Raw genomic sequence first — 24,755 nt, 5'->3', positions numbered from 1 at the left:
CTAGTTCGCGATGTAAGTAGAGAGAATCATACATACGATGATCGTATTTAGTCAACTCTTGACAATGAACTGAAGGAGTTGAATTGCGTTACCAACATTCACGGTTATCACCTTGACCAATGGACACTAGTTGATCGTACTCTCAAGGTGATCAAATGCCGCAATAACATCTTACAAGTCTCTACAATCTTCGCTATAAGAAGAGAGAGTTTCTTAACTCTTAATACTCTGTTTTTTAATACTTTATTGTTGAGGTTGGGTTAATTTGATGGAAAAGAAAAGTTGTAAATGAATTAATTTACTATTCATTTACAACTTTGCAAGAATAGGTTATTTATCTTTTTCTTGGTTACAGTGTTTGAAGTGATATAACAATTTTTTCTCATTATTATATAACTCTTATTTGAGGAAAACAAGATTATTTAAAGATTTATATTACGTACATACAAATATGTATTAGTATATTTTGTTAGCAGTCTTTCTAGTAAATATATTATGTTGAATATGACCGAAAGGGTAAGATTAATAATTCTAACACGAATCTTCTCAATGTTTCTAAAGTTTTTCTTCACTGTCAAGAGTAATTAGAAAATTAACTCTCCAAAATTAATTTGTAACACTTTTATTTTTGGTCTAACGCCTCAAAGCGATTCGTAAGGGCTTCTTACATTTTCAAAAAATTGTTTGCACATAACAAATATCACGATTATATGCGTTTTGGGTGAGGTGATATGACACAAATGTTTTGGGTGAATTGGGTATAAATTGGGTATGAAAACATAAGAATGAAAGTAACTACAGAACGCCTATTAGCCCATACTTTCTCTTGCTGCTTCTATGTTGGTTTGGAGTCTTGAAGTGGGTAGAATATAGTTATGCATTAATTGGCTCTTGATTGCAGGTGTTGACTTTTTGATGTGTAGTGCCTCGCTGATGTCGAGTGTCCTGCTATCGCTGTATCTATCGATGATTTTTGTGGTGCTTGCTAAGATTTCTCTGGTGATGGTCTGGTTGTGAGAAAAGATTGTGTGTTCCTTGATGGAGCGCTGTTGTTTGTGCATTGTTAATCGCTAGAAAGAGACGTTGTTGTCTTGCCTATATAATGAGTTCATTAGGGCTTACAGTCCCCAAGTGGGCATGTGATGGCATAGACGACGTTGATTTTCTTCAAGACGTTCGGTTTGGTATCTGGGGAGTTTTTCATGAGTAGTTTGGCTGATTTTTTTTTTTTTTTTTAGTAAATTGTCAATTGTATTTTCTGATTTTTTTTTGTAGGGATAACGTTCCAAATAATAATGTCTTTCAGGACACTTTCCTTTATTTTATGATCCGTCGAAAAGAAGTTCCAGTAAAACAGTCTAATAGGGGGTAGAAGTGTTGTGCTAGTTGTCTCTTCAGAAGTTGCATGGCGATTCACCTTTCTTTTCATGACGTCTTCAACATAACCGTTAGAGAAGCCGTTGTTGACTAGGACCTGCCTTACCCTACAGAGTTCTTCATCAACTTGCTTCCATCCTGAGCTGTGGCTGAGAGCACGGTCGACGTAAGCATTGACAACACTCCTCTTGTACATGTCTGGGCAGTCACTATTGGCATTGAGGCACATTTATATGTTTGTTTCCATAGTGTTGACTGCAGTGTGGAGGCCTTCGTTCCTTTCCATGACTGTTACCTCTAGAAAGGACAGCTTCCCATCATTCTCCATCTCGTAAGTGAAACTTAACACTGAGTTCTGTTCGAATGCCTCCTTCAGTTGCTGCAGACGTCTGACATTAAGTATCTGCATAAAAATGTCGTCAATATACCTGCAGTATATGGTGGGTTTCAAGTCCATGTCAACTAAAAAAACGTATTTAAAATAGAATCGACTCGCGAAAGTGATGCAATCTCTCGTTTTCTATTTAGGGTTCTATGGCTTAGGCTGTTAGGCTAGGAGAGGAAACTTTCAATAACGTTTTTCATGACGTTTTGAAACCTTAGGAGAACTTACTGCGCCCCTAATCTACCAGAGGGCCTTTAACTTGTTGTTTTGGAAAAAAAATCCCAAATATGTTTCCAATTATTTTTCATTTTCATATTACGGCCTTTTGTCTCTAGCCCAAACGAGTGAAAAGGGACATACTTTGTAAGAGGACGGGTTCGAGACACCAGTATTGCCGCGGGAGCATGTCGAGGAACGGTGTTCATAAAGAAATTAGAATTTACTTAGAATGACAAATGTGTGAGAAAGAAAACTACGGAAGGGTACCAGGTTAGGCAATGGAAGGGTTAGGTAATATATGGGGAAGTGAGACGAGTAGATTGTACAGACCTGAACACAGGTACGACATATATATATATATATATATATATATATATATATATATATATATATATATATATATATATATATATATAAATATATATATATATATATATATATATATATATATATATATATATATATATATATATGTATATATATATATATATATATATATATATATATATATATATATATATATATATATATATATATATATATATATATATATATATGTCGTACCTAGTAGCCAGAACGCACTTCTGAGCCTACTATGCAAGGCCCGATTTGCTTAATAAGCCAAATTTTCATGAATTAATTGTTTTTCGACTGCCTAACCTACCTAACCTAACCTAACCTAACATTTTCGGCTACCTAACCTAACCTAACCTATAAAGATAGGTTAGGTAGGCTTGGTTAGGTTCGGTCATATATCTACGTTAATTTTAACTCCAATGAAAAAAATTGACCTCTTACATAATAAAATGGGTAGCTTTATCATTTCATAAGAAAAAAAATAGAGAAAATATATTAATTCAGGAAAACTTGGCTTATTAGGCAAATCGGGCCTTGCATAGTAGGCCGAGAAGTGCGTTCTGGCTACTAGGTACGACATTATATATATATATATATATATATATATATATATATATATATATATATATATATATATATATATATATATATATATATGTCGTACCTAGTAGCCAGAACTCACTTCTCGGCCTACTATGCAAGGCCCGATTTGCCTAATAAACCAAGTTTTCCTGAATTAATATATTTTCTCTAATTTTTTTCTAATCAAATGATAATGCTACCCATTTCATTACGTATGAGGTCAATTTTTTTTTATTGGAGTTAAAATTAACGTAGATATATGACCGAACCTAACCAACCCTACCTAACCTAACCTAACCTATCTATATAGGTTAGGTTAGGTTAGGTAGCCGAAAAAGTTAGGTTAGGTTAGGTTAGGTAGGTTAGGTAGTCAAAAAACAATTAATTCATGAAAACTTAACTTATTAGGCAAATTGGGCCTTGCATAGTAGGCATAGAAGTGCGTTCTGGCTACTAGGTACGACATATATATATATATATATATATATATATATATATATATATATATATATATATATATATGTATATATATATATATATATATATATATATATATATATATATATATATATATATGTCGTATATATATATATGTCGCATAGAAGTGCGTTCTGGCTACTAGGTACGACATATATATATATATATATATATATATATATATATATATATATATATATATATATATATATATATATATATATATATATATATATATATATATATATATATATATATATATATATATATATATATATATATATATATCGTTACTTGTTTATTTACCTATGTTTATTATTTACGACATTATATATATATATATATATATATATATATATATATATATATATATATATATATATATATATATATATATATATATATATATTAGTATATTTTGGTAGCAGTCTTTCCTGTAGACATATATTATTAAATATGACCGAAAAAGTAAGATTAATAATTCTAACACGAATTTTCTCAATCTTTCGTACATTACGCTTCACTGTTGGAGGTAAATCAAAAATCACTTCTCCAAAATTCATTTTTATTTCTAGTCTGACGCGACACGGGCGCGTTTCGTAAAACTTATTACATTTTCAAAGACTTCACAAATACACAACTGATTAGAACTTACGTCTCTCTGATATTATATCTACATTTGAGTGAGGTGGGAAGGGTGATGTGGCATTAACACAAGACAGAACAGGAGGGGATATTAATAGGGTATTAAAAGTATCAACACAAGACAGAACAGAAACAATGGGTATTGAATAGAAGTGTTTGTAGAAAGCCTATTGGTCCATATTTCTTGATGCTTCTATATTGGAGCGGAGTCTTGAGGTGGGTAGAATATAGTTGTGCAATAATTGGCTGTTGATTGCTGGTGATGACTTCTTGATGTGTAGTGCCTCGCAAACGTCAAGCCGCCTGCTATCGCTGTATCTATCGATGATTTCTGTGTTGTTTACTAGGATTTCTCTGGCGATGGTTTGGTTATGGGAAGAGATTATATGTTCCTTAATGGAGCCCTGTTGCTTATGCATCGTTAAACGCCTAGAAAGAGATGTTGTTGTCTTGCCTATATACTGGGTTTTTTGGAGCTTACAGTCCCCAAGTGGGCACTGTCCCCCGAGCTTAAAGCGGCAGCTAAAAGCCTTCGTGAGAACAAGGAGATAGTTGTCAGGAGAGGTGACAAGTCGCCAATATATGTCATTCTTAAAAAAGACGAATATCTGGCGAAAATGAACATCATACTCTCTGACCAAACTAAGTTCCAAAGGGTAACGAAGGACACTACAGCCGAATTAAAAGCAAAGGTCAACAAACTGATCGAAACTGTGAACGCCAAGAAATCCGGACTCCACCTGCCAAAGATCATTGGGGAATATAAACCTGGATATGCGTATGGAAATGTCAAGACGCACAAGCCTGGAAACCCACTTCGGCCAATCATTAGCCAGATACCCACACCCACGTACAGACTGGCGAAGCGACTCAACGGCCTGCTGACTCCTTATGTTCCTTGCGCCTTCAGCCTGAAGTCTCCAAAGGAATTTGTGGACTTACTGCGGGGCACACGGGCCACAGGGATAAGAGCCTCGTTGGACGTAGAATCGCTGTTTACCAACGTACCTGTGGACGAGACAATCGGAATGATAGCCGACAGAGTGCATCGTGATCCAGCCTGTACTCCTCTTGACATGCCAGAAAGTATTCTGAGGAAACTACTCCAAGCTTGTACTAAAGAGGCACCCTTCTTGAGCCCGGATGGGCACATGTATAAGCAAGTAGATGGGGTCGCCATGGGTTCTCCCCTAGGTGTCCTGTTTGCAAACTTCTACATGGGTACCATCGAGCAAAAAGTCTTAGTCGACATGAACTTGAAACCGGCCATATACTGCAGGTATGTTGACGACATTTTTACACAGGTACCTGATGCCAGACATCTGCAGAAGCTGAAGGAGGCATTTGAGCAGAGTTCCGTGCTGCGTTTCACTTACGAGACGGAAAAGGATGGGAAGCTGCCTTTTCTAGATGTAACAGTCATGGAAAAGGGCGGAGGTTTCCACACTGCAGTCTACACTAAGGAAACAAACATAGGAATGTGCCTAAATGCCAACAGCGACTGCCCCGACAGGTACAAGAGGAGTGTTGTTAACGCATACGTCGACCGTGCTCTCAGCCACAGCTCAGAATGGAAGCAAGTCGACGAAGAACTCTGTAGGGTAAGGCAGGTCCTAGTCAATAACGGCTTCTCCAATGGTTTCATCGAAGACATCATAAGAAGGAAAGTGAAAAGCCATGCAACCTCTGAAGAGACAACTAACACAACACCTATACCCCCTATTAGACTATTTTACAGGAACTTCTTTTCCACAGCTCATAAAACGGAGGAAAGGGTCCTGAAAGATATTGTTAATAGAAACGTTATCCCTACAGACAAAAATCAGAGGATACAACTGACGATTTACTATAAAACCAGAAAAACGGCCAGCCTACTCATGAGAAACTCTCCAGACACAAAACAGAACGCTTTAAAAGAGACTAACGTCGTCTATGCCTTCAAATGCCCACTTGGGGACTGTAAGCTCCAAAAAACCCAGTATATAGGCAAGACAACAACATCTCTTTCTAGGCGTTTAACGATGCATAAGCAACAGGGCTCCATTAAGGAACATATAATCTCTTCCCATAACCAAACCATCGCCAGAGAAATCCTAGTAAACAACACAGAAATCATCGATAGATACAGCGATAGCAGGCGGCTTGACGTTTGCGAGGCACTACACATCAAGAAGTCAACACCAGCAATCAACAGCCAATTATTGCACAACTATATTCTACCCACCTCAAGACTCCGCTCCAATATAGAAGCATCAAGAAATATGGACCAATAGGCTTTCTACAAACACTTCTATTCAATACCCATTGTTTCTGTTCTGTCTTGTGTTGATACTTTTAATACCCTATTAATATCCCCTCCTGTTCTGTCTTGTGTTAATGCCACATCACCCTTCCCACCTCACTCAAATGTAGATATAATATCAGAGAGACGTAAGTTCTAATCAGTTGTGTATTTGTGAAGTCTTTGAAAATGTAATAAGTTTTACGAAACGCGCCCGTGTCGCGTCAGACTAGAAATAAAAATGAATTTTGGAGAAGTGATTTTTGATTTACCTCCAACAGTGAAGCGTAATGTACGAAAGATTGAGAAAATTCGTGTTAGAATTATTAATCTTACTTTTTCGGTCATATTTAATAATATATATATATATATATATATATATATATATATATATATATATATATATATATATATATATATATATATATATATATATATATATATATATATCGTTACTTGTTTATTTACCTATGTTTATTATTATATAACTGTGTTTAAATACCTTTCTAACAGAATCGAGAGACTTGTTCCACCCCGTTGAGGCCGAGGAAGGGAAGATGTCTATCACCAATTTCGATTCCGTTTTCGAGTTCGTCGGAGGGTTCGGCCCCTACCAGATGGTCAGTAGATCTGTTCTCTCTGCCTTGTCTGTCACATTGTTATTATTATTAATTGTTAAAAATATGGATATGTTGATTATTTAATTAATTTTATTGGGTATTAGAATCCTTTCACACTGCCTTATGCGTTTTATTTTTAATTATGCGCTTTTTGGAAGCATAATTTCTCTCATATTATGTGAAATTTCTTGTAATAGAGCTTCTCTTCAGCTCTAGATATTTGTTCATTTTAGAGTTCCTATTCACGATGTTGCACCATTGCAATTTGTTGAATATATATTAATGTTTACTTTCATAATAGAGAACAAAACTATTTTTTATCACACGGTACGTTATTATTAATGAATGTTTTTTGGGAGACGGCCGATGCTATAACGCGCCTGACCTGAGGACAGTTTACAGCAATGACAACCTACTCACACACACACACACACGTATATGACATACGTGTTCACACACACTAACATACCACGTATGTCAGACCAATCTTGAAGTATACAGCTCCAGCATAGAGTCTATATCTCGTCAAGCATAAAACTAAATTGAAGAAGGTTCAGCGGTTTGCCACCAGACTCGTGCCCGAACTGAAAGGAATGAACTATGAGGAAGTTAATAATATAACACGGCAGTTAACAATATAATTGAGAAGGCGGCCTCTGATGCCTGGAGAAATCGATCCCATCTGCTCATTATGGGGGACTTCAATCTCGGAAGGATAGCCTGTGAGACCATGCTTCCTCACCTCACATGGGGGTGAGGATCATGGAGAGCTAATCTGTTGGAGCTGGCTATAAAAAACTTTTTAAGTTAGCATGTCAGGGAACCCACAAGAATGAGAGGCAACGATGAACCAGCGAGACTTCACATTGAACGACTCCGACATAAGGGAAATCGGTTTCGAGGCCCCCGGTAGGAATGAGCGGTCACAGTGTACTGACATTTCACTACCTACAAAATTCTCAGAGGAATTGACGATGTAGATAAGGATAACCCTTTTAAACACGGGAGGTTCGCGATCAAGGGGGGCACAGGTGGAAAATCAGTGCCCAAATGAGCCTCAGGGATGTTAGAAAGAACTTTTTCTGTGACAGGGAAGTTAACTTATGGAATGCATTAGGCAGTGATGTGGTGGAGGCTGACTCCCTACATAGTTTAAATGTAGATATGATGGACCCCAGTAGGCTCAGGAATCTGTTCACCAGTTGATTGACAGTTGAGAGGCGGGACCAAAGAGCCAGAGTTCAACCCCCGCAAGAACAACTAGGTGAGTACACACACACACACGCACACACACCAGAGAAGATCGTGAGATAAAGGCTCGTAGAGCATCTGGAGGGAAATATCTTTGTAACACACCACCAACATGGGTTCAGAGATGGTAAATCGTGCCTCACAGGTTTAATAGAATTCTATGACCAGGCAACAAAAATTAGACAGGAAAGAGAAAAGTGGGTCGACTGCATTTTCCTGGACTGCCAAAAAGCCTTTGACACAGTACCCCATAAAAGGCTGTTAAAAAATTTGGAGCAACAGGCAGGAGTAAAAGGGAAGGTGCTCCAGTGGATAAGGGAATATCTAAGCAACAGGAAACTGCGAGTAACGGTGAGGGAGGAGACATCAGAGTGGCGCGATGTCACCACCGGAGTCTCACAGGGCTCAGTACTTGGACCCATCCGGTTTCTAATATAAGTAAACGATCTTCCAGAGGGTATAGACTCGTTCCTCTCAATGTTTCCTGATGATGCAAAAATTATGAGAAGAATCAAGACGGATGATGACAGACAGAGACTACAGGATGACCTGGACAAACTTGATGTATGGTCTAGAAAATGGCTGCAAAAGTTCAAGTCAGGAAAGTGTAAGGTAATGAAATTAGGCGAAGGGAGCAGGAGGCTGAACACAAGGTACCATCTGGGAGGTGAAATCCTGCAAGAGTCAAATAGAGAGAAAGATCTGGGGGTTGATATCACATCGAACCTGTCCCCAGAGGCCCATATCAAAAGGATATTATCAGCGGCATATGCTAGACTGGCCAACATAAGAACTGCCTTTAGAAACTTGTGTAAGGAATAGTTCAGGACCCTGTATACCACTTATGTCAGAGCAATCCTGGAATAAGCAGCTCCAGCCTGGAGTCCATTCCTAGTTAAACACAAGGCAAAGTTAGAGAAGATTCAGCGGTATGCCACCAGGCTCGTCCCGGAACTGAGAGAAATGAGCTACGAGGAAAGGCTAAATGAGCTTAACCTCACGTCCCTGGAAAACCAGAAGAGTAAGGGGAGACATGATAACCACCTACAAAATTCTCAGGGGAATTAACAGGGTGGACAAAGACAAACTCTTCAGCAAGGGTGGGACACGAACAAGGGGACACAGGTGGAAACTTAGTACCGAGGTGAGCCACAGAGACGTTAGAAAGAATTTTTTCAGTGTCAGAGTAGTTAATAAATGGAATGCACTAGGAAGTGATGTGGTGGAGGCTAATTTCATACACAGTATCAAATGTAGATATGATAGAGCCCAGTATGCTCAGGAATCTGTACTCTAGTTGATTGACAGTTGAGAGGTGAGACCAAAGAGACAAAGCTCAACCCCCGCAAGCACAATTAGGTGAGTACAATTGAGTGAGTACACACACACACACACACACACCAACACATGCACTCCTGTTTTCGGTAAATATACCATTTAATTTCTTGTTGTACTACGTTTATGACTAATGTGTACCTACTAGTTGTACTTGCTAGTTGGTCAGTAAGCTATTGTAGTATGTTCGAACTTGCAGACAACCACAATCATTTGTGTCATTTTAGGGACAAATCATCCTGTAGTTTGATCTGTTTCACAATATAATCCTTCCTGCCTTCTCCACAAACTTCACTATGATGAATCAGCTCACGTAAACATGTCAAACAAACTTTACTATGATGAATCAGCTCAAGTAAACATGCCAAACAAACTTTACTATGATGAATCAGCTCACATAAACATGTCAAACAAACTTTACTATGATGAATCAGCTCAAGTAAACATGTCAAACAAACTTTACTATGATGAATCAGCTCAAGTAAACATGTCAAACAAACTTGACTATGATGAATCAGCTCAAGTAAACATGTCAAACAAACTTGACTATGATGAATCAGCTCACGTAAACATGTCAAACAAACTTGACTATGATGAATCAGCTCAAGTAAACATGTCAAACAAACTTGACTATGATGAATCAGCTCACGTAAACATGTCAAACAAACTTGACTATGATGAATCAGCTCACGTAAACATATCAAACAATCATTAACATTTCACCTAAAACGTGAAATATTAAATAATATTTCACGGTAACTCCTTTCCGCGTTACTCTTATACTTTCTGGTTCATTTTCATGCATTATTTTTCAACTTGCTTCTCCAATTCAGCCAGTTCATCCTCCGGCTATGATAGTACTAATAGTAACGAAGTAGACGTTCGTATATATACTTACGTAATGGACAATTATGAAATAGAATTTGGTACTATTGAATTTGAAGAAAAAAGTTGTTTTTTTTATGTTACTAATAAAACCTGAGCTAATAATCCAAGGTTTAACGTACGCTATCTGAGGCCTAATATAGTACATATATATGTGCTGTCTTAGGCCTAGGAATATTAAAATAGGTTTTCTAGCTTCTTTCTCTAGACTCTAGTGAATAGTACCAAATTCTGCTATCTAACCAGGAGGATGGGTTGAATCGGCAGTAATCTATATTTAGGAAGAATATCTGTTTATTTGTGTGAAGTTGGAGGCCAGATGATCAGGGCTAGCCTCATTAAAACAAATATTGTTAATAATTTGATATCCAGGGAGTAAATAGGTACCTGAAGCCCATTTAGCGGCAGAACTATTGGTTATTCTGAAAAGAGTGACATAGGGATTTGCGTGATCGACCCCAATGCTCTTTTTAAGTAGGATTGGTTTCTATTGCGACAACCAACGTGACCTATGATGTCTGAAACGTGAGTTTGATTATCCGTAGAGTTATTTTCAACATCCAATTTTCCATTTCCCAGATCTTGTTTGCAGTTGAATGCATCACCTGCTTATTCTTCACCTTTGTGTACTGCGGCCAGATCTTCATGACCTTGACCCCACCTCACTGGTGTCGAACCCCAGCGGATCTTGATCTCAACCTGACCATTGACCTCAACCTGACCCAGGACGAGGTGAAGGAGCTAACTATTCCTAGGGACGAAACGACTGGAAAATATCTCCAGTGTGTTATGTACGATGTGGACTTCAGTGAGGTATGGCACTTAACCCGGGATTTAACTCCTCTCTCTAGTCAACACAGAAACATGTACATAAATAGTCGCGTTCACGCGCACAAACACACACACACACACACGCACACGCACACGCACACACACACACACACACACACACACACACACACACACACACACACACACACACACACACACACACACACACACACACACACACACACACACACACACACACACACACATAGGCAGAGGTTGGAGGCAAAAAGCTAAATAGCATGAAAGTATTGTACGGTCAGAAGAGATTTTTGTATAGACAGTGACGCGATCCTTGTATAAGCAGCTGAGGTTATTGTACAGGTTGCAAAGACTTTTATTTAGGCATTAAAAACTGGGAAAAAACTAATGATATATTCGTTGAAAATATCTAGCGGTTGTATTTTATTTTTCATTCGATCAAGTTAACCACTTAAAACTATTTCCAACATTCACAGATTGTGATGAACAACAGCAGCTGGCCTAATTCCAGCTGGCCCACCACCAGCTGCACTAATGGCTGGACCTATGACTACTCCCTCTATTATCCAACCATCACCTCTCAGGTACCGTGTTCCTCTGGCATAACCTTTGTTTGACTTGGAATTCAAACACCGACTTCTGGAAGAAAATCTTAAATTTTTCAATGTTACAAGTTACAATTAAAAGTTAGTTAAATACCTAGAGGGAATACTAAATTAGCTTTCTCAGTTCATTTGGTTTTCATGATGAATATATAATATAGGTTTCATTTTTGTAATCATTTCATCTTAATATCTGTGTGACTTGAACATAAGAGATCACATTAATTATTAATTAAATCTGATTGAATGTTTTATATATTTTATGGCATAAAAATATTTTAAAATTGTATTGGTAGCTGAACTGGGTGTGTGATGATGACTGGCGACCAACAGTCTGCCAGTCAGTGTTCTTTTTGGGGTCGCTCTTGATCACGCCCTTCTTCGGATGGGCGGCCGACAAGTGGGGTAGACTGCCCATCATTGTTTTCACTAACGTTCTTGGGGGAGTGGCTGGCGTCATCTCCGCATTCTGCACCTCCTTTGTCACTTTCGCCGTCTCGAGGTTCATCGTTGGTATGACTTTCGACACCCAGTTTATGGTCACCTTCGTTCTTTGTGAGTACTGGAACCCCGGAGTTAATGTATTCTCTTTGAGTAAGTGTTAAGTTAAATTCCCAAACACATACAAGACGAGGATTGTCAGTGTTCAAGGTACACACATTGTCTGCTTCAGCATCGACGCTCAGAATTGTAATACTTTTCACTATAATCATTTCAAATGTTGAGTCTGCATCAGACACCAAAAAACTTACACACACATATATATATATGTATATTATATATATGTATATTATATATATATATATATATATATATATATATATATATATATATATATATATATATATATATATATATATATATATATATATATATATATATATATATATATATTAGTATATTTTGGTAGCAGTCTTTCCTGTAGACATATATTATTATATATGACCGAAAAAGTAAGATTAATAATTCTAACACGAATTTTCTCTAAGTTTCTTATATTTCTTTTCACTGTTGATGGTAACTGAAAAATCAATTTTCCAAAATTCATTTTTATTTCTAGTCTTGTCGCGACACTTGAACGCGTTCGTAAAACTTATTACATTTTCAAAGACTTTAGTTTACACGCACACAACTATAACTGAACAGAGTTTAAGCAGCTTCGATTTTATACCAGCATTTGGGTGAGGTGATATGTTACAACAGTTTTGGATGAGGTGAAAACAAACTTTCAACACAAGACAGAACACGAAACAATGGGTATAATATTTTGTAAGTTAAAGGGAAGAATGGAAGTAACTGCGAAGGGCCTATTGGCCCATATTTCTTAATGCTTCTATATTGGTGCGGAGTCTTGAAGTGGGTAGAATATAGTTGTGCATTAATTGGTTGTTGATTGCTGGTGTCGACTTTTTAAAATAATGTAGGAAAACAAGAAATAAATATGGCATTTACCTACCTACTTTTTTCTATGTTTTTTCAGACTAATATGTATTGTAATATGTATTACAATACATATTATATTTGCATTATATTATATTATTGTAATAGGCATTAGACATCGTGCACATTCAATAAAGAATTTTGTTGACCAGACCACACACTAGAAGGTGAAGGAACGACGACGTTTCGGTCCGTCCTGGACCATTCTCAAGGCGACTTGAGAATGGTCCAGGACGGACCGAAACGTCGTCGTCCCTTCACCTTCTAGTATGTGGTCTGGTCAACATACTTCAGCTACGTTATTGTGACTCATCGCTTGCATTAAAGAATTTTAATTTGATGATGATTTTATTTATGTTTCGAGTATCAGAAAAATATAAATATCAATGAACTGATATAAACAAAATTCCACAGTACTGGAGTACGTCTCCAGCGAGTACCGGACAGTAGTAAGTCACATTCCAGTGGCCTTCTTCCTAACACTTTCAATGGCTGCTATCCCCTGGCTGGCCCTGGCGATCGCTGACTGGTCCACCTTCGCTGTCATTATCCACGCTCCACAGCTCATCAGCATCATTTTCATATGGTGAGTGCATAGGACATATCAGTCCCGACTTACAGTGTATGAGGATCATCTTCCCATGATGAGCCCTTACAGGCATCATTCATGCTTCTTAGTTCATCAGCATCCTCTTCTTGTATTGTCGCAGGCTGGTGGCGTTTGTGAGTAGTTACCGTAAAGTATCTTTTACATGCAGGACTCACTCTCTGCTCTGATACGGTGACATCTCTTATTGTTTGCCATTTTACTAAATTGTTGAGTAACGTCCTTAGTTACAACACTGACGGTGAAAAAACTCATCAAATGATAAGAAAATTTATTGCGGTATTCCTTTGTAACTTTTGTGTATGTTATAATATATCAAACATGTTATATGATAACATACCATGATGAGTATCTAGTGGGTCATTTTTGGTAAGCAGAACTGGCGCTGTGGGATGAATCAAACGTCAGTTAAAGGGCCTAAATGAATGCTCATTCAGATGTTATGTTATAAAATATCAAACATGATATATTATAACATACCTAACGTTTAAACGTTTATAATATAACAAACATGATATATTATAAACGTTTATGCACCATACCAACATTGCATTCCGTAGTGTGCTTGTTTAAGATATTCTTTTTTCTGGCGTTCTCATTGGCCTTAGCAAGGGCCGGGAGGGCCAGCCACACAAACACTGTAATAGACACATGTGCAGACCATCAACAAGTGAGCGATTCATGACCATAATATTTTATGGTCACGAATATGACGGGGCCATCAGATGAGTCCCCAACGTCATTTAAGTCCCCATGTGAATTTACGTGTTTGGGTAACGTTGCCATATTTCGAATACATTTTGCACAGAATTAGTAAAGGTAATTATCATTTTTAAAATTAACAAGGAGTTCAGCATACCGGTTAGTGATCATATGTCATATAGTATGTTAAATTATAAATGAAAATAAGCATGAGCTGACTCTTAAACATTGTTTTGCGTTTTTATGCAAATATTTGAGGTTCAGTGCCTGGCCATTATACACCGGAGTTGATCACATTGTTTTAGCCTAATTGTCACTCGTGCATATTTCAACATCAGTGTATTATTATGTGTATATGTTTGCTAGTATTTTTGTTTAATTAAAGTTTAATGCTTTCAGGAAAGTTTAATATAGTTTGTTTGGTTTAATTAGGGTTTTATTTCTTTCAGTTTTGCTCACTCACCAGTTTTGTCTACTTTAATTCCATATATATATATATATATATATATATATATATATATATATATATATATATATATATATATATATATATATATATATATATATATATATATATATATATATAAAGTCCACTCATCCACTCATAGAAAGGGAATACTATGTAAACAAAACAAGAAAATGTATTATTTATGAAACATATAGGCGTTTTCTACCTTAATTATACACTTAGTGAACTATGAAAGTTTTCAGGTTGTTACCGGAGTCAGCTAGATGGCTCATCAACCAAGGAAGAATTAAGGACACCCTAAAGATCCTACAACGAGTAGCCAAACTGAACAAGAAAACACTTTCTCCTGAATTTATTGAAGATTTCAACGTAAGTAGATAAATGTTAGAGCAGTTTAGGCATTTCTTGTTGGGATTGATGAGAGGACTTTTCTCTCCAGTTCCCAAATGATCACTTACCTAATTTTTTTTTACCGTTTCGATCATGTTCGGCATTATAGAGTGTATGTTTCTAACCAAGAATGTTAACATTAGCTAATAAAACACCATTACCCATCAGATATTTTAAATTTTCGTTTAAAAATATGCAAATACTTCCACACCATACAGATGCGTCATTGTTATTCGCTTCCAAAGGAAATGTTATAATTTTAACCATTCCAAACATTTTCCAAAATTCGAATGACTGTGTTCAATACCGTTATCAACAATTAAATTAATAATTCGATCATTTTCCCTTTAAATCTGTTTATATTTCTCTTGGAGATTATTCCAATACTCATGTCAACTAATTTCTTTATCTACTGTAACCGGGTCAATTGCCTTGTGTGCAGGTGTACGGGGCGTCTCAGCAGACCAAGGAGGGAGAGGCCAACACAATAGACCTGCTCAAGACACCGGTCCTAAGGCAGCGCCTTGTCATCCTCTGCATCTGCTGGTAAGGAAGACACTCTCCTGCTGTCTGCTGGTAAGCAAGACACTCTCCTGCTGTCTGCTGGTAAGGAAGACACTCTATAGCTGTCTGCTGGTAAGGAAGACACTCTCCAGCTGTCTTCTGGTAAGGTAGACACTCTCCAGCTGTCTTCTGGTAAGGTAGACACTCTCTCTAGCTGTCTGCTTGTAAGGTAGACACTCTTCAGCTGTCTGCTGGTAAGGTAGACACTCTCTAGCTGTCTGTTGGTAAAATAGACAATCTCCTGCTTTCTGCTGGTAAGGTAGACTCTCTACTGCTGTCTGCTGGTAAGGTAGACACTCTCTTGCTGTCTGCTGGTAAGGAAGACACTCTCCTGCTGTCTGCTGGTAAGGTAGATACTTTACAGCTGTCTGCTGGTAAGGTAGACACCCTCTAGCTGTCTGTTGGTAAAATATACAATCTCCTGCTTTCTGCTGGTAAGGGAGACTCTCTACTGCTGTCTGCTGGTAAGGTAGACACTCTCTTGCTGTCTGCTGGTAAGGTAGACACTCCCCAGAGGGCTTGAACTCAAGGTATGTCAGCCACGGGTGAGTAACTAGGAGTAGTATAAATGAGGCCAATTATACTATAAATTTAAGGTAGGAATATATTTTCACATATAAACCTAACATTCCCTAATTTAACCCTATACTATAATTTCGAGGTAAAGGGGGTCTAAACCCTCTAGTTATAGGTTAGGATAAGGAAAATTGGGTAAATGGTAATTAAATAATTTTGGTGAGTTATATCCCTTTCTAACTAAGGTTAGGTTAAGGATGGTTAAGTTGAACTGATGTAGAGAAAATTCCCATTATTATCATATTTTCCATTAACCTCCCTCCCCCAGGTAATAGAGGTTAGGTTGAGGATGGTTGAATTATGTGAAAACAATATGCTACGAGTATGATACAATGTTGAACCATGATTCGTGTATCAGAGGTTAGGTCCAGGGAGGTTGGGTTGATGCATAAACAACACCTTCTTCCCATAAATACAATAAATTTGAAGTTAGATAAAGGGAGGTTAGGCCCAGGACGGCTGGGTTTATGCACAAATAACATGGTCATCCCATATTTATGATAAATTTGAAGTTTGATAAATGGAGGTTAGGTCAATGACGGTTGGGTTGATGCACAAACAACACGTCCTTCCATATTTACGATAAATTTGAAGTTAGATGAAGGGAGGTTAGGTCCAGGACGGTTGGGTTGATGCACAAACAACACGTCCTTCCATATTTACGATAAATTTGAAGTTAGATGAAGGGAGGTTAGGTCCAGGACGGTTGGGTTGATGTGTAAAAACAAAACACATACCCAACACTATATCTACAATATTGAACACAGTTCCAAGTTTTAAAGGAGAGGGGCTGTTAGGTCCATATCCAAAACATCACTTTTCTATGAATATGGTTACAATGTTCAACAAAGAACCTAGCAGGTTAGGCACAGTGCGGATAGGTTCATATCCAAAACTTCAGTTTTCGAAGAAAAATAGATAAAATGTTCAACAAAGCTCCAAGACTCTTGCAGGTAAGGCACGGGCGTTTACGTTCATATCCAAAAAACATCCCTTCTCTGAGTATATGTCGCATCAGAGGTTGGGTCCAGGTTTAGATGGAATGGGTGAAAATGTGGGTAAAATGGGTTTTGGCTGTGCTATGATACACAACATTTAGGCATATTTGGTGGAAATTGTCTCCAATTTGGTGGCGATAGCTTAAATTTCCCCAACTTTAATCAAATCTGCTGGGTCAGGGATAGGTAAGGCTATGTAGGGTAGGTTGGAATATGTGAAAAATTGGCTAAAATGGTCTTTGGCTGAGCTATGTAACAAAACATTTTGGATATATTGGGTAGAAATTGTCTTAAATTAGGTTGAATTTAGGTGAGTAAGCATAAATTTCACGAACTTTAATCAAATCTAGCTTGGGATATGCTAGGTCAGGTTAGGTAAGGTTAGGTTAGGTTACTCGATATGTTAGTAATAGGGTTTCAAAGGCGATCCCTGCTCATTTCCAGAGAGATATTGAACCAATTAAAAAATGGTACTTGACAATTCATATTATTCTAAAGTTATTTGTAACCAAATATTTTCTTCCTGTTTATTGATAAGTAATATGAAGCGTTTTATAACATTTCCGATATACATAATATGATTTCCTTTTGCAAGGAGTTATGATCTTCCTGAGCTCCTGCACCAGCAAATGTCTGCACCATTTTCTTTACCCAGGATGGTGGATTTCCTCACCTGCTAAGCTTTATCACTGCATGTTCCCTCACCTCTTGGCAGGATGGTGTGCGCTCTTGCTTACGACGGCCACATGAGGAACACTCAGAACATCGGCAATAACACGTTCGTGTCCTTCTCCCTGGGCGGCCTGGTGGAGGTACCAGCGGACCTGCTCACCATAATGCTTTTGGAGAAGATTGGTCGTCGATATTCCACTGTCCTATCTCTGATCCTGGGCGGCCTGGCTTCCTGCGTCATCGCCACCATACCGGAAGGTGAGACAAAATGCGAGAAAGGGACGAGGGGAACTGAGAGAGAGACTGTGTGAGTGCTTTTTTGTTTGTATGACCTCAAATATTCATAAGAATTTTGGTCCAGCAAATCTGGGTGAGATTATTCCAAAATTTATGACAATCCCCTGTCGAAGATACTTTAGCAAGTGATCACACAACATTATCGTGCAGTTATAACTTTTTCTCAATTTTAGGTTAACCCGCCTTTGTCCAACCACATATTAGCACACCATCATATTCCAACTTCAACATTTGCTGGTGTGAAGTTAATATTAATTTGTTTACTGTATACATTTTTGTTAAGGTAAATTACAGAATAGGTTTAGCGAGGGAGGTATCACAAGGAGAGGAACTCTGGATTGGTTTCCTTTTGTTTCTCGTAGGCGAATGAATGCTCTTAAGCAAGATGTATTCAACAACAATCTCCTAACTTACAGAAACGTATTTTCTACAAGGTGAACAGCAGGAAAAGCTATACGAAAATCTGTTAAGCATCTCCTGCTCGAAAATCCAATTCGGAACAATACGTTTGCAAGCCAATTGTACAAGCGGTCAGCTGTATATTTTACGCTGCCACAAGGAATTAAAAGGATTTTCTTTACTTAAGTTCTTATCTCTAAAATGAACCAGTTTTCTTGTAAACATTTCAGGAGCAATTGACAGAATCGGATGCAGGATGAGGCTCTCTCTCTCTCTCTCTCTCTCTCTCTCTCTCTCTCTCTCTCTCTCTCTCTCTCTCTCTCTCTCTCTCTCTCTCTCTCTCTCTCTCTCTCTCTCTCTCTCTCTCTCTCTCTCTCTCTCTCTCTCTCTCTCTCTCTCTCTCTCTCTCTCTCTCTCTCTCTCTCTCTCTCTCTCTCTCTCTCTCTCTCTCTCTCTCTCTCTCTCTCTCTCTCTCTCTCTCTCTCTCTCTCTCTCTCTCTCTCTCTCTCTCTCTCTCTCTCTCTCTCTCTCTCTCTCTCTCTCTCTCTCTCTCTCTCTCTCTCTGTCTCTGTCTCTGTCTCTGTCTCTCTCTCTCTCTCTCTCTCTCTCTCTCTCTCTCTCTCTCTCTCTCTCTCTCTCTCTCTCTCTCTCTCTGACAGAATATATATATATATATATATATATATATATATATATATATATATATATATATATATATATATATATATATATATATATATTTATATATATATATATATATATATATATATATATATATATATATATATATATATATATATATATATATATATATATATATATATATATATATATAGGGATTCCATTACTCTCAAATCTGACTGGCCATTCATACAAGTGTCCAGAATTTTAAAATCAGATTCCAGTAGAGAATGATCAAACTCATAACAATGGTTTCTAATCTCCGAAAATGCTGGTTTAGACAATGGTAATCCAGTCCTAAAAGATAATCCCCGGTGCTCAAGTATCCTAATCTTAAAGTTCCGAATGGAACTCCTGACACATATCCAGCATTACAGCTGGAACAATTATACATATATACGACATTTGAGCACAAGGGGGTAGGCACTTTATCTTTAAATTTAAAATAAGAGCCTATGGTATTTGTGTTGACAAAAATAAATCTAAAGTCTACTTGAGGATAACACTGCTGCAACAGTCTCCTCAAACGACTCCTTACAGAAAAGCTAATACTGCCATAAAATGGTAATCTAATATATTTAAGATCCCTTTTCACTGTAGTAATCCTACACGATGGGTGAAACTTCTTATTTAAGAAATTCCTTATAAAAGTATAAACCATATGCAAAGGATAAGCATTATTTGAAAAAAAATTCACAAGAAAATTAATTTCCTAATCAAAGTTATTCCAATTAGAACATAAAACAAAGGCCCTATTCAGTAGAGTGTTAATTGCATTTTTCTTAAAAAAGGCCAGTCAGATTTGAGAGTAATGGAATCCTTATATATAAAGGAGCGGCGGCCTCTGTTATATATATATATGTATAGATATATATATATATATATATATATATATATATATATATATATATATATATATATATATATATATATATATATATATTTATATATATATATATATATATATATGTCGTACCTAGTAGCTAGAACGCACTTCTCAGCCAACGTTTCTATTAACAAAGATATTGATATAAAGAAAGATATTGTTAATAGAAACGTTATCCCTACAGACAAAAATCAGAGGATACAACTGACGATTTACTATAAAACCAGAAAAACGGCCAGCCTACTCATGAGAAACTCTCCAGACACAAAGCAGAACGCTTTAAAAGAGACCAACGTCGTCTATGCCTTCAAATGCCCTCTTGGGGACTGTAAGCTCCAAAAAAAACAGTATATAGGTCAAATAACAACATCTCTTTCTAGGCGTTTAACGATGCATAAGCAACAGGGCTCCATTAAGGAACATATAATCTCTTCTCACAACCAAACCATCGCCAGAGAAATCCTAGTAAACAACACAGAAATCATCGATAGATACAGCGATAGCAGGCGGCTTGACGTCTGCGAGGCTCTACACATCAAGAAGTCAACACCAGCAATCAAGAGCCAATTAATGCACAACTATATTCTACCCACCTCAAGACTCCGCTCCAATATAGAAGCATCAAGAAATATGGACCAATAGGCTTTCTACAAATCACTTCCATTCAATACCAATTGTTTCGTGTTCTGTCTTGTGTTTAGGAATTTAATACCCTATTAATACCACCTCACCCCATCCACCTCACTCAAATGTAGATATAAACAAATCGAAGATGTGTAAGTTCTATTCAGTTGTGTATGTGTAAGCTAAAGTCTTTGAAAATGTAATAAGTTTTACGAAACGCGCTCAAGTGTTGCGTCAGACTAGAAATAAAAATGAATTTTGGAGAATTGATTTTTGAATTACCACCAACAGTGAAAAAAAACGTACGAAAGATCGAGAAAATTCGTGTTAGAATTTTTAATCTTACTTTTTCGGTCATATTTAATAATATATATATATATATATATATATATATATATATATATATATATATATATATATATATATATATATATATATATATATATATATATATATATATATATATATATATATATATATATTGAACCTAGCAGCCAGATCTCAATATTTGGCCTACTATGCAAGGTCCGATTTGCCTAATAAGCCAAGTTTTCCTGAACTTGTAAAACTTTCTAATGTTTTTCTTATGAAATGATAAAGCAATCTATTTCACAATGTATGAGTTAAGTTTTTTTAATTAGAGGTAAAACTAACGTAGATATATAACCGAACCTAACCAACCCTACCTAACCTAACCTAACCTATCTTAACCTACCCTAAACTAACTTAATTAAGTAAATATTTTATGTTCGTAATATAATATAATAATGATTCAAATAAACTAATTGGAAACAATTTATTGAAAATAAAGAAAACTGCTCGGCCTATTAGGCAAAACGAGCCTTGCATACTAGGCCGAGAAGTGCATTCTGGCTACTAGGTACATATATATATATATATATATATATATATATATATATATATATATATATATATATATATATAACTGACATAATGTATACATAACTGTATACATGTATAAATGTATACATAACTGAAACCTCACACCCCAGAAGTGACTCAGTTGCATATATGCCTGGGGACCATATATAAATATATATATATATATATATATATATATATATATATATATATATATATATATATATATATATATATATATATCAAGTATGGTCATCCCTCACAGCCAACACAGCCGGCGTGGTCGGGGTGGCGATGGTGGGACGGTTCCTCATCACCATAGCCATGAACTCGGGCCAACAGTACCCGGTGGAGGTGCTGCCTACGGTGGCCCGGGGCTCAGGAGTCTCCACCATACACACCCTCGGCTTCCTCACATTCTTCGCGTCACCTTATGTTGTCTACCTGGTAAGTTGCTCCTCTCTTTCCTAAACTGATGAGAAATAACGTAAATAATATATGCAAATTTGTGTGTGTGTGTGTGTGTGTGTGTGTACTCACCTATTTGTACTTGCGGGGGTTGAGCTTTGGCTCTTTGGTCTCGCCTCTCAACTGTCAATCAACTGGTCTACAGATTCCTGAGCCTACTGGGCTCTATCATATCTACATTTAAAACTGTGTATGGAGTCTGCCTCCACCACATCACTGCCTAATGCATTCCATCCGTTAACTACTCTGACACTGAAAAAGTTCCTTCTAACATCTCTGTGGCTCATGTGGGTACTCAGTTTCCACCTGTGTCCCCTTGTTCGCGTCCCACCCGTGTTGAATAGTTTATCCTTGTTTACCCGGTCGATTCCTCTGAGGATTTTGTAGGTTGTGATCATGTCTCCCCTTACTCTTCTGTCTTCCAGTGTCGTAAAATGCATTTCCCGCAGCCTTTCCTCGTAACTCATGCCTCTTAGTTCTGGGACTAGTCTAGTGGCATACCTTTGGATTTTTTCCAGCTTTGTCTTGTGCTTGACAAGGTACGGGCTCCATGCTGGGGTCGCATACTCCAGGATTGGTCTTATATATGTGGTGTACAAGATTCTGAATGATTCCTTACACAGGTTCCTGAACGCTGTTCTGATGTTAGCCAGCCTCGCATATGCCGCAGACGTTATTCTTTTTATGTGGGCTTCAGGAGACAGGTTTGGTGTGATATCAACTCCTAGATCTTTCTCTCTGTTCGTGCCATTAAGTACTTCATCTCCTATTCTGTATCCTGTATCTGGCCTCCTTTTTCCACTGCTTATTTTCATTACTTTGCATTTACTCGGATTGAACTTCAACAGCCATTTGTTGGACCATTCACTCAGTCTGTCTAGGTCATCTTGTAGCCTCTTACTATCGTCCTCAGTTTCAATCCTCCTCATAATTTTTGCATCATCGGCAAACATTGAGAGAAACGATTCTATACCCTCTGGGAGATCATTTACATATATCAGAAACAGTATAGGTCCAAGGACCGACCCCTGCGGTACTCCACTCGTAACGTCTCGCCAATCTGAGACCTCACCCCTCACACTGACTCGTTGTCTCCTGTTACTTAGGTACTCCTGTATCCAACGGAGTACCTTCCCTTTCACTCCAGCCTGCATCTCCAGTTTTTTCACTAGCCTCTTGTGTGGCACTGCATCAAAGGCTTTCTGACAATCCAAAAATATGCAGTCTGCCCACCCTTCTCTTTCTTGCCTTATTTTTGTTGACTGGCCGTAGAATTCAAGTAACCCTGTGAGGCAGGACCGGCCATCCCTGAATCCATGTTGATGCTGTGTTAAAAAGTTCTTTCGCTCCAGGTGCTCCACTAGCTTTCTTCGCACAATCTTCTCCATCATCTTGCATGGTATGCAAGTTAGGGACACTGGCCTGTAATTCAGTGCCTCCTGTCTATCCCCTTTCTTGTATATCGGGACTACGTTAGCTGCTTTCCAAATTTCTGGCAGTTCCCCTGTTGCCAGTGATTTGTTATACACTATGGAGAGTGGGAGGCACAGTTCTTCTGCTCCTTCCTTTAGTATCCAAGGAGAGATTCCATCTGGGCCTATAGCCTTTGTCACACCCAACTTTAGTAAACACTTCCTTACTTCCCCGCTGGTAATCTCAAACTCTTCCAGTGGTTCCTGGTTAGCTATTCCCTCTCTTATCTCTGGGATTTCTCCTTGCTCTAAGGTGAAGACCTCTTGGAATTTCTTATTCAGTTCCTCACACACTTCCTTGTCGTTTGTAGTGAATCCTTCTACCCCTATCCTTAATTTTATAACCTGTTCCTTTACTGTTGTTTTTCTCCTGATGTGGCTATGCAGCAATTTAGGCTGAGTCTTTGCCTTGCTGGCGATGTCATTTTCGTATTGTCTTTCTGCCTCTCTTCTCATCCTGACATATTCATTCCTGGCATTCTGGTATCTTTCTCTGCTCTCCAGTGTTCTGTTATTCCTACAGTTTCTCCATGCCCTTTTACTTTGCTGCTTAGCTAGCCTACATCTCTGATTAAACCATGGGTTTCTCATCTTCATTTCACTGTTTTCCTTTTGAACTGGGACAAACTTGTTTGCTGCGGCCTTGCATTTTTGCGTGATGTAGTCCATCATATCTTGGGCCGTATGTGTGTGTGTGTGTGTGTGTGTGTGTGTGTGTGTGTGTGTGTACTCACCTAATTGTATTTACCTAATTGTGCTTGCGGGGGTTGAGCTCTGGCTCTTTGGTCCCGCCTCTCAACCG

General features: G+C 37.6%; 1 protein-coding gene across 12 annotated transcripts in view; it reads left to right on the top strand.

The window, feature by feature from the left end:
- Nucleotides 1–24,755, top strand: part of LOC123774454 (organic cation transporter protein) — a 34,592-nt gene that overhangs the window by 5,397 nt on the left and 4,440 nt on the right. For all 12 annotated transcript variants that reach the window (XR_011223448.1, XR_011223450.1, XR_011223442.1 and 9 more), the window contains exons 2-10: nt 6,837–6,943; nt 10,994–11,227; nt 11,701–11,808; nt 12,123–12,381; nt 13,681–13,852; nt 15,287–15,413; nt 15,877–15,980; nt 18,288–18,502; nt 22,279–22,460. Coding sequence is in view for 1 of the 12 variants with exons in the window: in XM_069307943.1 (XP_069164044.1) it covers nt 6,881–6,943; nt 10,994–11,227; nt 11,701–11,808; nt 12,123–12,381; nt 13,681–13,852; nt 15,287–15,413; nt 15,877–15,980; nt 18,288–18,502; nt 22,279–22,460 (1,464 nt within the window). In the remaining 11 variants the exon portion in view is untranslated. The remainder of the gene's footprint in view (nt 1–6,836; nt 6,944–10,993; nt 11,228–11,700; nt 11,809–12,122; nt 12,382–13,680; nt 13,853–15,286; nt 15,414–15,876; nt 15,981–18,287; nt 18,503–22,278; nt 22,461–24,755) is intronic.

This window comes from Procambarus clarkii, chromosome 61 (assembly GCF_040958095.1).
Source record: "Procambarus clarkii isolate CNS0578487 chromosome 61, FALCON_Pclarkii_2.0, whole genome shotgun sequence".
In the NCBI taxonomy this organism is placed as follows: domain Eukaryota; kingdom Metazoa; phylum Arthropoda; class Malacostraca; order Decapoda; family Cambaridae; genus Procambarus; species Procambarus clarkii.
Note: the sequence above shows the minus strand (reverse complement) of the source record. Positions and strands in the feature narration are given on the sequence as shown.